At 51.2% G+C, this 14,290-nt stretch overlaps 1 protein-coding gene across 1 annotated transcript; it reads left to right on the top strand.

The window, feature by feature from the left end:
* Positions 1 to 1,523: 1,523 nt before the first annotated feature.
* Positions 1,524 to 12,054, top strand: LOC138805496 (nephrocystin-4-like; the record flags this gene model as incomplete). The annotated part of the gene is made up of 6 exons (XM_069990287.1): positions 1,524 to 1,640; positions 6,766 to 6,827; positions 8,645 to 8,737; positions 9,885 to 10,033; positions 10,187 to 10,378; positions 11,867 to 12,054. Coding segments are annotated over 6 exons (801 nt in total), but the record flags the coding sequence as incomplete, so codon positions are not given.
* Between the last annotated feature and the right edge of the window lie 2,236 nt (positions 12,055 to 14,290).

The following is a 14,290-nucleotide window of genomic DNA, read 5'->3' as shown; positions in this document are numbered from 1 at the left end:
TTCTAATTTTTTTTTCTGTTGGTTGTGGGGCTTGAACCCTGGGTCTGGGCATGGTCCCTGAGCTCTTCAGCTCAAGACTAATGCTCTACTCTAATTTTGTCTTTATTTCAAGTTAAGTTACTGATTCTGTCCTCTCAATCTGTTTGTAAAAAAATTGAATGTTTATCTTACTTTCCACTTGTCTTACTTAATAATAAAAACATTGTAAGCCAAATTACATATGAGATTGGGAAGGACCTTGGTTCAAGGCCAGCCCTGACCCCCCCACCCCCCCAAAAAAATGTTAGAAAATTCCATCTCTAAAACAAGCCAGGTACGGTGGAGCGTTTCTGTAATTCCAGCAATGCAGGAGGCAGAGGTAGGAAGATCTGTATCCAAGGCTAGCCCTACCTTGATCAAGCCCAGGGCCTGGTGCATTCAAAATGTGAGCTGTGCAGCCAAAAAACCCTCAGCTTTTTTTAAAAAATCTATGTCTGTCTGTCTGTCTGTCTGTCTGTCTGTCTGTCTGTCTGTCTGTCTATCTCTACTAAACTTTTCTTGCATTTCCTTATGGAAATGCCTCCTGACCTTCAAAGCCCAGCTCAAAGAGAGGTCGTGCTCTTTCTTGATAGTGCTTTCTCTCCACAGTGGATGCTGCTGTTTTCTTTCACAGTGTACCGTCTTCATTTTTTCCTGTTCTTGAAGTATATTAGTCAGCTTTGCTATGGTAACAAATAACCCCACATCTCATGGTTTAAAGCAAGAAGGTTTGTCTCTTGCTGTCTTTAACACATTGTGCGTGGTTAGAGATGGCTGGGCTCACATGGCAGCTGACATATTAAATACTGCTGGTCAGTGGTCGGCTAAAGGGAGGCCTTGAGAAGCTTGTTTGATTAGGGACAGCTCTGGCCCAGACATGACTGTTCCTTCTGCTGCTGTGCTGGTGAGAAGTAGCCACATGCCCACCCAGGCAAGAGGGATGAAGACTGTCCTCACAACAGTAGGTGGAGAGATGCCAGAGCACCTGGCTAGTGGGGACTGCATTTTCTCATCTCTACTGCCAGCCCAGTCCTGGTCTCCAGTAGAATACCATGGAGGAGTGAATCATCAGCTCCGGGTGCCAGGGTTAGAAAACCAGCCCTGAGAAGCTTATTCTAAAGAAGGGATCTGCTGTGTAAGGCGTGGCTGATCCTGGCCCTTGTGAGATTCCATCATTCTTGATCTGACTGTCTCTTCTACAAGCCTTACCGCTTTCAGCTTTGCTGTCTGCAAAGTTGACTTCCTGCCCATGGTTTTTCCCACCAGAGAACTTGTTTTACTCAGTTGTTCCAGTAGAGTCAAGAGAGAGACCATTGTTTTTTTGTCACTGGCCTTACATCATATCAGTAGTGTGGTCAGGGCTGGGGACATTGAGTCCTGGGTCACACAGGGCCCTGTTGTAAGGGCTGGAGGATGATTTCCCAAGGAAAGGGTATGTGTTGAGAGTGGGTGAATGGGGCTGGCTCCTGAGGGCAGTCTTGGCCTTCCCCAACTCTGCTCCACAGCAGCTGCCTCCCAGCTTTTCCTCACCATCATCAATGAGCAGATGCTGGTGGTTCCGGCCTTTGCCACGTTTGAGAAGCTGGGAGTCAGTGGGCAGCGGCCTGTCCTGCAGCCAGCAGGTGGGTGTGGGCAGGGTGAGCGTTACTTCTCTTACTCTGCACCTTGGTGAATGTGCAGAGAGAGCCGTCATCCTACGGGGTGCGCCAAGCAGTCCTTGGCTTCATAATATGCAGAGCAGTGGGGTACACAATTTGAAGTCTTTACAAAAGATTTATCGTCTGTCCTTGGCAGAGAGGAGACTACTTTGGTTATTAGAATTATCAGAAATGGAGCGATTGTGTAAATGTATCATTGCAGCAGGAGCTGCTACCTGTGGGGACCCGCACAGCCACGTGATGGAACCTGATTTCATTTGGCTGATTTAATTTGGATTTATGGCAGCATTCATGCCATGCTAATATGATCTCCTCCAGCCCAGGTTCCAGGCATTTGAAGACATTGCCTCCCAAGACCCTGTGTAAGAAACTGAAATATCCACTAGTGTTTAACTTATGATGGGAACTTTCCATACTTCAATATTTTACCAACTTATAAGGCTCCTTTGGAAATCTTAATGATATGTAGCTGTCACCTTAAGTGAGGTACTTTGGCTTTCTGTATGAATAATCCTTATTATTTTTTTCCCTCTGTAAATCTGCCAGGGAGGAGCGCCTACTGTGAGAAGAGTGTGGGAGGAGCCACTAGAGGGCGCTCAGTCTCCACCTTTTTCTTTTGGTTGTTGTTGCTAGGGATTTCCTTGACCCATATTTTGCTTTTGAACATTCTGGCAGTGCCAGAATTTTGAGTTGTTTGCTTAGTAGATCTGAAAACATCTCTGTATCAGGGGTCACTGTGAACATGCATCTGTGGTGTCTCCTGGAATCTGTGTCGGGTTAGCTTCCTGCCATGATCTGGCTGGACCTTTGGCTTGTCTAGAACATTCTGTCTGTCAGACAGTGTCCTGGCCATGCATCGGGATACATTCAGTCACCCACCATCAGGGAGACTGGAAAGCTATCCGGTGGCTTTTTGGTCACCCTTGGGACAGGAATGGAAGCTCACTATGCAGACGGTGAGGCACATTCTGGCAATACTGGTGACAGGGTGGTTTGGAACATGGGCTGGGTGAGGTGGGTGACCTTGAAGGTGGTGAAGATTCTGGGAAGGTCATGGAAGCTCCCCCTCTACAGGGGTCTGACCGGCCAAAACAAGCTACTGCTGCCCTGTGGCTGCCCCTGGTCTGAGTCCATTGTCCCACTAGTGTCTCCAGGCTCTCTCTTTACCTCTTCCCAGCTTTTGTTCCTTTTCCTATTCATATGATCAAAATCTTGGGAAGAATGACTTTGGCCCACAAATAGGAATAAAAGCCTCTCAGATGGGTATGCTTTTCTGAATCCAGTGTCTAGCATGCCATTCAATACAGATTCATCCTTTTATTTTCTCAGGGAGGTGGCAGGAAGATACTTTTGGCCATCTTTCTTTAGATCCAGTGACCGTACCTTTTGGTGGTGGCAATGGTTCCTTCCTCCTCTCCCTGTCTGTGACGTGGTCACACTGCTCCTTTGCCTGGCCCTAGGCCCAGGGCCTTTTCCTGCCTTCCCAGAGCTGCTGCTAGTTGCTAGGCAACAGTCTCCTCCTCCTGCCCTCCCTTCTCGCTCTTCCTCCAGGGCTTTGGCGCTCCCATCAGGTAGCTGACCATGGGGTGGTCATTCATTGAGCCCAGCACCTGCCTCCTGGTTCTATGTTCCTCTGTAGCGGGCATCTCAGGAGGGCAGTGTGCATTCAGTGCCGAAGGGTCTAATGTTGCCTCCTGTGCAGGGCACCTCTTGCTGGATTGTTGCTCGATGCTCTGGGGACCCTGGTCATGTGTCCTCAGAATCCAGGTTGTTATGTGGTCCTTGGCACTGTCCCACCTGGGATGAGGCCTGGCAGAACCCCTTCCCTGTCCCCTATCAGTGGTGTACTGGCATTTGTATCTTCTGTGGCCCTGGCTGAGTGCAGGCATGTGGTAAAGCGTCAGCAGTGTGGATCATTAGGAAGTCGGGATGGGAAGGGCACTGTCCTTTGCCTTCCTCCGTGCCATGTTCCCTTCTTATGGCAACAGACATCGCACTGATTGACAGGCAGAGCTTCTGGGACCAATGGCCGCTCAGGGACTTCCAAGACAGGTGATGGAGTCTCCAAGCCCCTCTTCTGAAACTCCCCTTCCCTGGCCGTGGAAATCTGACACAGAACTGAGAAGGTTGCTGGGGGACACTGCTGTCCCCTGATGGGGGACCTTGATGGAGCAGCAGAGCCACGAGCTGAGGCGATGAGCCTGCTGGAGAGTGCCACCTCTGCTTTCGGCCCTGTCCAGGGAGGGTGCCAGCTGTGGGGGCTCACGCTGGGGAGAAGCAGCTGTGGTTCACAGCGGTGGCTGTGGAGCTTGATCTTAATCCTGCGCTGATTGGGGTCAGTAGTTGAGCCAGGTGCATCTCCTGGCCCTGCTGGGCCATGGTGACAGACCTGACTGGGACACCGGAGTGACCATGTGTAACTAACCCTCTGCAGTGCGAAGATGCGCCGGCACATCTGGGAGTGCTCACCTGCACTCTCACCCTACATCTGCTCGTTGCCTGGCCTCCCTCCTCCCTCCTGGCACTGCCTGGTGCACAGAATGTGCCACGTTGGCATAAGTGCACTCTTCTGACACTTCAGTCTTTCCTGCAGTGTTGTTCATGTGTTTGTGGCCCCGGGGACCAGTGGCTGAGGTGGAAATTGTGTGGGAGAAGCAGGGTGGCTCTGCCCAGGACACTGCTCCCTGAGCAGGACGCAGCGCTGTAGGCAGTGAGCGGGGACACCGAGTCACGCTGCGCTCCTGCCTGTGTCCTCCATGCAGGCCTCACCGCCTCTCCCCCTGGTTCACAGCAGGTGTCTTTGAAAACGGCCTTTTTAGGCTACATTACTGTAAAAATCACACCGTAAGTCACAATAGGAAGAATTACCAGAAAAACCATACCACACGAAACCCTAATTTGAGACTTGGGGGGGAAGCAGCACGCGGGAAGGTTTAATGGCTTTCGATGGTGTCTTCTGGCCGGCGCGGCCCCGTCGTCGCGGGGAGGATGTGCGGAGGCCGGGCTCTCAGCGCCAGCTTTACTCTTAGCTCAAGATAATGGAGCCATTTCCTGCAATTTTTCCTAGTTAACCAAAATCAGCCTGCAGAGTTTTCCAAGTCCCAATGTAGGTTGGAACAAAATAGCTTTTCTGTTTCATCTTTAGGCTTCTGTAGACGGAGGAGGCCGTGGGTTGTGTGTGGCCCTTGCATTGTCTAGCAGATCAGGGGGCCTGGGAAGGGCAGGGTGTGGAGGGAGCCAGGCCACAGCGGCCATGTCTGCATTGCCTTCATGAGCTGAGCTCATGAAGCTGAGCCGAACTCTCCCAGTGCTGTGCTAGCTCCTTCCAAGCAGGGGGCGTATTTCTGGATCCACAGGCTCCTGACAGGTGTCTGAGTTCCTTGGAACCACATTAGTGGGGTGCTCATGTTAAAAAGAGTGAGCCAGGAGGGGGGCACTTCCCAGGAGGGTGGCGTGGCCCAGGGGGGAGCTGCTTGGTGAGCTGTGCCTGGTGTAAGGGCTGGGTAGGTGGGTTACCGCAGGTGGCCTGGCCTCTCCCCCCATCCTGACCTCATTAATGAGCCCTCCCAGGGCCTCCACTAGACCCTGTCCCTGGGCAAGCCTGTGTCCTCCTTAGCTGGATTCTGGCAGAGGCTGGGGTGGCGTGTGGACACGGGTGGTGCTGGGCTGAGGTGCTTGCTCCTGGGTGCGTGGGTGGCCTGGAGTGGCGCAGGAGGTGGTTGGTATAGAACTGGAAGCACAGGCCTTGGGGTCGTTCCAGGGCTGTTGTGCGCTGGGGAGCTTGGGGATGGTTTGCAGACTTGTCGTGGCAGATGTGGGCCATGTGGGAACCTGGGCAGCAGAGGCTGTAGGAGAGCCAGGGAGGTGCTGGCGGATGGCCACATGAGAGGGACAGGTGGCCAGATGGAGCCAGGGTGAGGACGCAGGTTCTAGGAGGTTCAGGTTATTCTGGAAGTCCAGTAGGAGGGGGACATTGGGGGACGATGTGCTTTAGAGATGGGCTCCATTGGTGGTGCTGGTGTTTGAACTCCATCTTGAGTTTGATAGGTGCTTATACTTGAGCCGCTCCTCCCAGCCTTTTTTGCTTTATAGTTCAGGTAAGTCCTCGCATTTTTGCCTGGGGCTTGCCTAAGATGGTATTATCCTACTTATGCCCTTTCTATAGAGACATTCAATACCAGGCTGGCTTTTTGACTGAGATGAGGGTCTGCTAACTTTTTGCCCAGGCTGGATTTGAGCCTCCATCTTCCTAGTCTGATGTGAGGCACCATGTCCCAACTTTTAAGGTCACCCACAGACAGGTCACCCATAGGCAAGTACCCGGGGCTCACCTCACGTGCTGGCCGCACTGGACAGGAGGTGGTGGCATATGTGGAGGGACTGAGCTGGCGCCTGGCTGTCGACGACTCACAGGGACAACTTGGTCTTCCTTCCTTCAGCCTCCATGCTGCCACCGCGCAGCCCATGTGCGCAGCCTGAGGAAGAAGGCTGAGGCGATGCCAGCTGCCCGTCCTGTGGATAGAAACACGCTTGGCCTTTCTAGGGCCCCAGTCCTCTCAGCCCCTCCCTCTGGGGACTGGCCTTGATTCTTCTCGACTCTTCCTCAAACACCTGCACCTTGAGTCAGCGGTGCTGTGCTGAGCAGGGAGTAGAGGGCCAGCCGGCTGCGGCCTCGGCAGTGTCTGCTCAGAAGTCTCTGTGTTGGCAGCCATGGCACTGCTAAGGCTGGCATGCCTCAGAGCCCGTTCTCCCAGGGCAGCGATGGGTGAGGGAGACAGAAGACGGACAGCGTGAGCTCATCAGAGAACTTAGTAGCCAGTTGGCGTCACATCCCATTTGCCCCTCACGTAGCAAGACTACGTGGTCCAGAAGGAAGGAGGCCCGGCCTGCAGCCTTGCTCGCGTCCCTTCTCTGGGCCCATGCTGGGAGGAGCTGTGGGCCGTATCTGAGGAGCCGCAGGCCAGTTGCAGATGGGGTGGAGAAGTGCCTGCACTGGGACTTCCCTGGGGCTCAGGGCGCCAGAGCATGCCAGCGCTGGGGCTCAGCCCCGGCCCCGCAGAGTCTGATGGCGCCTTGTGCTTCCCCCCAGGCCCGCCTGCACCAGCATCCCAGGTTCTCGCTGCCACCCAGGACTCGCCTGTGGGACCAGGGGTAAGTCCAGGCCAGGCAGAGCTGCCTGAGAGTCCAGAACAAGGGACGGGAACACTCTGGGGCGAGAAAGCCCTGCCTCCGTGCCCCTGGGGCGGAGGCTGCTGGCTGTGCGTGGGGTGCCCCGTGCCACAGACTGATCTGACGCGCTGACTGCCTCACAGCGTGGGGCTGTCAGGGTGGCGGCTTCCTGCCGACTCGTAATGATCTTCCACTTTGCCATCTAAGGCATGTTTCAACACTCAGAAAATACCGTTCTCCCCGGCAATTATGTCAGAGGTGAGACTGCTCAGGAGTGATGGTCTTGCTTTGGTGTCCTGAGACACCAAGTTGTGATCTTCCCCTCTTTCCTCTCCCAGAACTGACTGGGCCAGGAAAGGGGGCAGGGGCTCCGGTGCCCAGAGCCCAGGGCAGCAGCTGTCCCTGTGGGATTCCAGGCCACAGCCGACAGACATGAAATCTGTCAGATATCACTCACCTGAGTGCTGGCCTTCCCTGCGTGGGGAGAAGGCCTGTTCTAGCATGGCACTTGGCGGTTCTGCAGGCTCGGATGCCCCCGTGCCGCCATGCCTCTGATCCTGAGTCACCAGGTGTTCACCTCTGGCTCCTGGTGGCTTCAGCCCCGCACGTGCATGCACATGTTTGTCCTGGCAATGTTGCCTGCCCACGCCACTCCAGCAATAGAATTTTTAGGAAAATGGAGACGTTCAATAGCCAGGCTTCTCCAGCTATGGACACAGCTTAGAAGCTGGGTCCAGGTGAACTGTGTTTGTCCAGGGCCATTTCCTGGCCTCACCCAGAGCATTCCCTGTAGTGGGTCCTACAACAGCTGTAAGAGTTCAGGGGGCACAGTAGAGATGGCTCAATGACACCTGTGGGGTTGGAGGGAAGCTAAACACTGTGAAGACCTCTCCTGCTCTCTGAAGGTGCCGCTAGGCTGAAGGATACCCCCCCCCTCTGCCCCCCTCCCCCGCCCCCCCCCCCCCCCCCTCCCCCCCTCCCCCCCCCCCCCCCTCCCCCCCCCTTCATCTGCTGCCTCCATCTCTGGGTCAGCTGGCCTTGCCAGCAGTGAACAGTCCTGGGTGGCATGCACAGGTGACACATGTGTCTCAGTTGGAGCATGGACCCCATGCCTCCCTCCACGCCAGCCTTTATATGGCGGCATTCACTTTCCAAATACAAATGTAAATCTTTATATAGAAGGCTTTCCAGGTGACAGGAATTGCACTTCATTCTGACAGTGGTCCAGCATCTTGGGTTCCCTTTTCGTCCCTTCTCGTAGGTGAGGAGACAGGCAAAAAGGTCACGTGACGGTCACTTTGTGGCTGAGGACCCGTCCTCCGCTATCTGTCCTCAGCCAGGGGGGTTACGACCAGCCCACCCATGTAGCTGAGACTCTTATCTCTGTTCACTTTCACATGGTGTTTTAAAATTCCAATCTACGATGTGGGAGAGCTCAGAGAATCACACCTGTCTATAACTGGAATCGAGGAACTTTAAGGATGGTTCTGGGTTCCAGAGCAGCCACCGGCCAGGAGACCGCAGACGCCGTGTGCTTCTGCCTCAGGATCCCCAGTTGTCCTCCATTCCCTTGAGTTTGTGCTGGTGTGTGTGTGTGTGTGTGTGTGTGTGTGTGTGCGAGCATGTGTGCATGTGTGTATATACATGTTCGTGTGTGCATGCCTCTGTGTGCGCGCGTGTGTGTGTGTGTGTGTGTGTGTGTGTGTGTGTGTGTGTGTGTGTGTACGTGCACACACAGGCATGCGTTGGGGATGCCCATAGCATGATGAGTGCCTCACTTGAACTCTCTTGTCTTCCAGTTGTCCCTTTCCCAGCTGGCAGCCTCCCCGCAATCTCCAGCTCCACTTCTCATAGCCAAGTCCCCTCCTCAGCTTCCAGATGGTTCCCAGGTGGTAAGTGCCCTGGCCCACTTCTCATGTCCCCCATCTGGCCCTTGGTTAGGTGGCAAGGACCTTGGTGGGCTGCAATAGGGTGGGATGGGGCACTGCTCTTTCAGGCCTCAGACAGTAACTACCGCTCGGTCTGAGAGACAAGAGTGTGACCTCAGTTCTTGGCCCAGTGCTTGATTTCGGTTTGTCTGCCTGAGACAAGAGTTAAGCCATCATTGGAGCTACACGAAAGGAGGAGCTGGCTGGAGCCATCGATGGAGGCTGAGGCAGGTCTCTGGCCCCAGACTCTCCTTGCTGCCTAAGGAAGCAGCAGAGCCCCGCCCTGGTTCAGGCTGAGCTCAGTTCTGTGTGGGAATTCACACGGAGAGCCAGCCAGCCCACCTGCAGATCACACCTCTGGCCTCAGTGGATGTGTGCTGAAGAAAACCAGTTCCTTCTTACTGATCTAGGCTACCCTGTTAGAAAACACATGTGCAGCTCATGTGTTTAGGAAGAGCTTGCTCATCTTATCCTGGCCACTTGGACATGGTGTGAGCTTACCTCTGGTTTTGGGGTTCACACTTTGGAACTGAAACCACAAATGCAGGAATCCAGGCTGAGAGAGAATGTTCTGGATCTGTAGACCCTGTTCTTCCTGCAGACCATCTTCTGCCTTGGAGGGGTGAGGAAGGTGGATACAAATGAGAGACTAGAAAATTCATGGATGTGGGGATTGGAATAACATCCAGGTTTGCCAGTCAGGGGCTGGGTGCCACAATGTGAGTTCAGAAGGAACCTTCCATAAACCCGCTTAGATCCCAATTAACATCCTAGCCACCAGCCTTCGCCTGCATATCGACCTGTTTATGGAATTGACAACTCCTTATTTATTGCCCTTTGATTCACCAATAAGGATACAATAGGAAATACAGGCTAACTCTGAACTTCAGATAAAATAACAAATAATTTTTCCTTGTGTCAAGTATTGCATGGGAAATACTCATACTAGAACCACTCATTATTAATCTGTAATTAAAATGTAACCAGGCCTATCTTGTCAGTTAGCCTCACAGCTTAGTCCCCTCAGATCCCAGCTTTGCTGGGCTTCACGGACACCAACGCTGGGATCCTTTTCTTCACCTAGAGTCCTTACTTTCCCTTTGTCCAGCAGGCATTCCCGTTGGAAGGCAGGATCTCTCACCTGGAGGCTGACCTGAGCCAGACTTCTTTGGTCCTGGAAACCCCCATTGCTGACACCCTGCAGGAGCTGCCCTTCACCCCTTTGCATGCCCCCATTGTGGTGGGGGCTCAGACCAGGAGGTGAGGCGGGGTCTGGGGAGGGGATTGTAGGGTTGAGCAGGTGCCGGACCATCAAACCTGGCTGACTGGCAGTCTTTGGCAGGGAGGTATGGATGGGCCAGCCATGTCCCTACCCTCGCCTGGCAGATGGGCTCAGGGGTGTTTGTGTTTCAGCTCTGGAAGCCAGCTCTCGAGAGCCTCCATGGCTCTCCTGCAGTCCTCTGGCTTCCCTGAGATCCTCGATGCCAGCAAGCAGCCTGTCGAAGCTGTCAATCCCGCAGAGCCTGTGAGGTTTCACCCTCAGAAGGAAGAATCGGATCGTCTGCACAGCAACGAGATAGTGCTACAGTTTCTTGCCTTCAGCAGGTAGAGTCTTGATTTCCTCTCTGTTATCTTCTTGCTTGGCTTCCTGTATCGAAGAGCAGCTGTGCTGTAGGTCAGACCTTGAAGAACGTTCCCTACTCAAGTTTTTCTAGATTGGCAGTGCTGTCTGTTGTTATTGTTGTTTTTTTAAATATTTTTTTTGTTGTAAAAATACTGTACAGAAGGGTTAGTTACATGAGCAAGGTAATGAGGACATTTCCTATCAAGCATTGTTACCTCCTCCTTTGTTTTTCCCCTACCATCCCTTTTCTCCTACCTCCACAACTACATTCTCCTCCCCCCCCCGCCCCCCACCTGCATTTCATTGTTATAGTGCTATTTTAAAAATGAATTTATTATCTTTCAATATTTTTAGTGGAAGCCAGTTGCCAGTGGCTTGTGCCTATAATCCTAGCTACTTAAGAGGCTGAGATCTGAGGATCGAGCTTCAAAGCCAGCCCAGACAAAGCTAGAAGATTCTTATCTCCAATTAATCGCCAAAAAAGTAGAAGTGGAGCATGCTCATGTGGTAGATGATAGTGTTAAGTGAAAAAGCTAAGGGATAGGGTGAGGTTCTGAGTTCAAGCCTCAGTACCAGCAACCAAAAATTAATAAAATAAAACAAATGTTTCTTTTTACCTTTTTTTAAAAACCTTTTTATTATTTTTGTGATGCTGGGGTTGGAGCTCAGCAAATGTTCTTCCACTGAGCTAAATCCTCAACTTCATAAAAATACATATTTTTAATGGACAAAGATATATATATATATATATATATATATATATGTACTTCTGGGGGCACAGGATGATAATACATATATTCAATGTGTAGTGATTAAATCAGAGTATCCATCTTTTTTTTTTTTTTTTTTTTTGGGTCGGTTGTGGGGCTTGAACTCTGGGCTTGGGTGCTGTCCCTGCACTCTTCAGCTCAAGGCGAGCACTCTACCGCTTGAGCCACGGCGCCACTTCCGGTTTTCTAGTGGTGTTTATTGGAGATAAGAGTCTCATGGACTTTTCTGCCCAGGCTGGCTCTGAACCAAGATCCTCAGATCTCAGCCTCCTGTAGATAGGATGACAGGTGTGAGCCACTGGCGCCCGGCTTATCCATATCCTTATACAGTTGTCATTTTTTTTTTTTCGTATGTGTTAGAAACCTTGGAAATGCCATCTGCTTGGGTTTTATCTTGGCTAGAGCACACAGAGCCATTCTAGGTGCTGGAAACATGCTTTGCCCAGTCTTCTGTCCTTAATTAAAATAGGGACCATGGTTGCCAATTCTCAGACATTAGTGTGGCTCTCAGAACAGCCTTTCCAGGTGGTCATTACGGCTGGTGCAGCTGCAGCCCGTCTGCTGCTGAGCTCACAGGAAGCTGTTCTTACTGGTGACCGTGGCAGCTTGGGAGCTGTGGTGTCTGGAGGTGTCCCTGCAAGTGCCACACCCAGCGCTTCTGTGGACGCATGATTAATTCAGAGCTGTTGTTGAATTCAGAGTGGCCCAGGACTACCGCGGAGCACCATGGCCAAAGACTGTATATTTCACCTTCCAGTTCTACCGCTTCCCGCCTGAGACAACGCCGCGTCTGCAGCTGGTCCAGCTGGAGGGGGCTGGGAAGACCAACTCTGGCTCCCTGTCCCATGTCCTTGTTCCCATTCACAAAGACGGCTCCTTTGACGCTGGTGAGTGCTTGGGTGATGGTGAGTACAGGAACGTCTGTGCTGAGCTGGGTGTGAACGTCACGGTTGACAGGGGTCTGCTGGGAAAGTTGGCCACAGGATAGAGCATGTGTGATCGGTTGGTGCATGGCGCTCAGCTTCAGCACTGGTTGGCAGTGTCTCACCCACCCAGGGCCTCCACTGAACCAGGCTTATTTCAAACGAATTCCAGCCAGGGTAATTTCATTTGCAGACTTTTCCTTCCAGCTCTCTAAAAAACTAAGGAGTCTTTTTTGAAAGGCAAACAGGAATAGGCACCTAGAAATTTTTAACTTAATTCTTAATATTTATCTAGTTAAGATTTCTTTAATAATTAACTTCAAAACCTTATTCTTCTTTTTTGTTATTACCTTCAAGTACTTGTACAAAGGGGTCTCACCTCAATAAGTCAGATTAGGAGTACTTTGCATCTTGATTAGTGTCATTCTTTCCACTGTTCTTCCTCTTCTTTCCCCATCCCACTCCTCCCCTCAAGGGATGTGGTTCCATCGTCACATGTGTGTATTGAATATAATGACCGTATCCATATGCCCTTCCTCCTTCCATTCCTCTGCCCCCAGCTTCCTAGCTTTTAAAAATAATTTGCTAAAACCTCAGGCCTGCGTATTGCGGTGGGGCAGAGCCTTGTGCCAGCCCCAGCTGTGTGTCACCAGTGGCTCCACAGTCCCTGGTCCCTGTTTTCTCTGTTTGATTGCCTTCGTGGGCCTGTAGTGCACCTGGCTTCTGTTTCTGTTTCCGGTGGTGGAATTAAGGGTCTTCTGTGCCCTCTTTTCCTGGGAGTTGGGAGTTCAACCTGGTCGTGGGACCAGACATACGGTTTTGCTTCTAGCAAGTGTTTTCAGCACCACGAAGTCTGGTGTTTCTTTCCATGGTACATGGTGGCCATCATACCCAGTGTGTGGGCCATGTATTTCACTGGGGTGGGACACAAGTTTTCCTTTGTAATCCTCTCTGGTCAGCGGCTACCGCCATAACTAAACTGCCCCTTGTCAGCCATGTGGTCACGCTGAGGTACAGTTCATATAGGATGGCATGGCTCCCTGGCATCCTCCCAGGGTGGGGGGCTAGCAGCCCTCCCCTGCCTCCTGGTCCATTGTACATGGAGGGATTTAAACTACAGTGGATAGATATATCACTGAAATGTCATTTGCTTATTGATGATGTTTTTTCCTGTCTTTGGTCCTAAGTGACTGGCTGATCCTTTGCTGCCTCCTGAGGCTGACAGCAGCATGAAGGAAAAATTACCTTTACGTTCTGACCCCAAAAGGAAGTAGCCTGGTTACATTAGCATCAGACAAAAAGGAGACCAACGGGCAAGACAGTGCCAGGGATAAAGGAGGCTGTTAAATAATAACCTGGAGAATAATTTACTAGGAGGGCAATTCTGAATCCGTGAGCTTCTAACAGGCATAGCCTCAAGACAGAGGTGAAGCTGATGGATGTGTGAAGAGAAACAGGCAAGCCCACAGTCCCAGGTGGTGTTGACACAGCTCTGAAGCAAATTAATGAGGCCGTTATAAAGTACAGCTTAAGAAAGATGGATCTTTGAGAACTCTATGTCCGATTAGAGAATGTACGTTATTTTCAAGCAAACCTGGAAATTTATAAAAACTGCTGATACTGGTTAAGGCCACCAAGTGGCTATCACTCCAAATGAAGGAAATCGGTGCCAAATGTAATTTGATAGTATTCTCTGACCATGATGCCCCAGGTCAGAGATTTATCTCTTTTTCACAAACTCTCCGAGCTGCTATTTAAGAAATTTTAAACATACGTCTAATGAATGAAAAGTCAGTGAAGAAATCAAAATAGAAAAGACTATCTAAAGCTGAATGTTAAAATAATATTCCATATTTTATTCCATAAGATAATATACCACAAATAAGGGCTACTTGGAAGAAAACTTGCAAGCTAGATTGCCTGCCAAGGGAGAGGAGGGCCCTTTAAGAAACTGTTCAAGTTGTTCAATCCAAGAAGTTTAGGGTAGAAAAGAGAATAAACTCAATACAGGTGTAAGAAAAGACATTTGGAAGTGAATACAGGGAAACAAAGTAGAAAGTAGAAAGGATCGGAGGCCAGGCTGGAATGGGGGAATCACCGTGTAACAGGAGATGCTCTCCATATCTTGTCCAAGATCAGAATGAGGCCAGTCAGATGAAGATCAGGATCTAGCTTTCCTTTACTCTATGCTTATTTATAA

This window comes from Dipodomys merriami, unplaced genomic scaffold (genome assembly GCF_024711535.1).
Source record: "Dipodomys merriami isolate MVZ:Mamm:240054 unplaced genomic scaffold, mDipMer1.0.p SCAF_3962, whole genome shotgun sequence".
Classification (NCBI taxonomy): domain Eukaryota; kingdom Metazoa; phylum Chordata; class Mammalia; order Rodentia; family Heteromyidae; genus Dipodomys; species Dipodomys merriami.
Note: the sequence above shows the minus strand (reverse complement) of the source record. Positions and strands in the feature narration are given on the sequence as shown.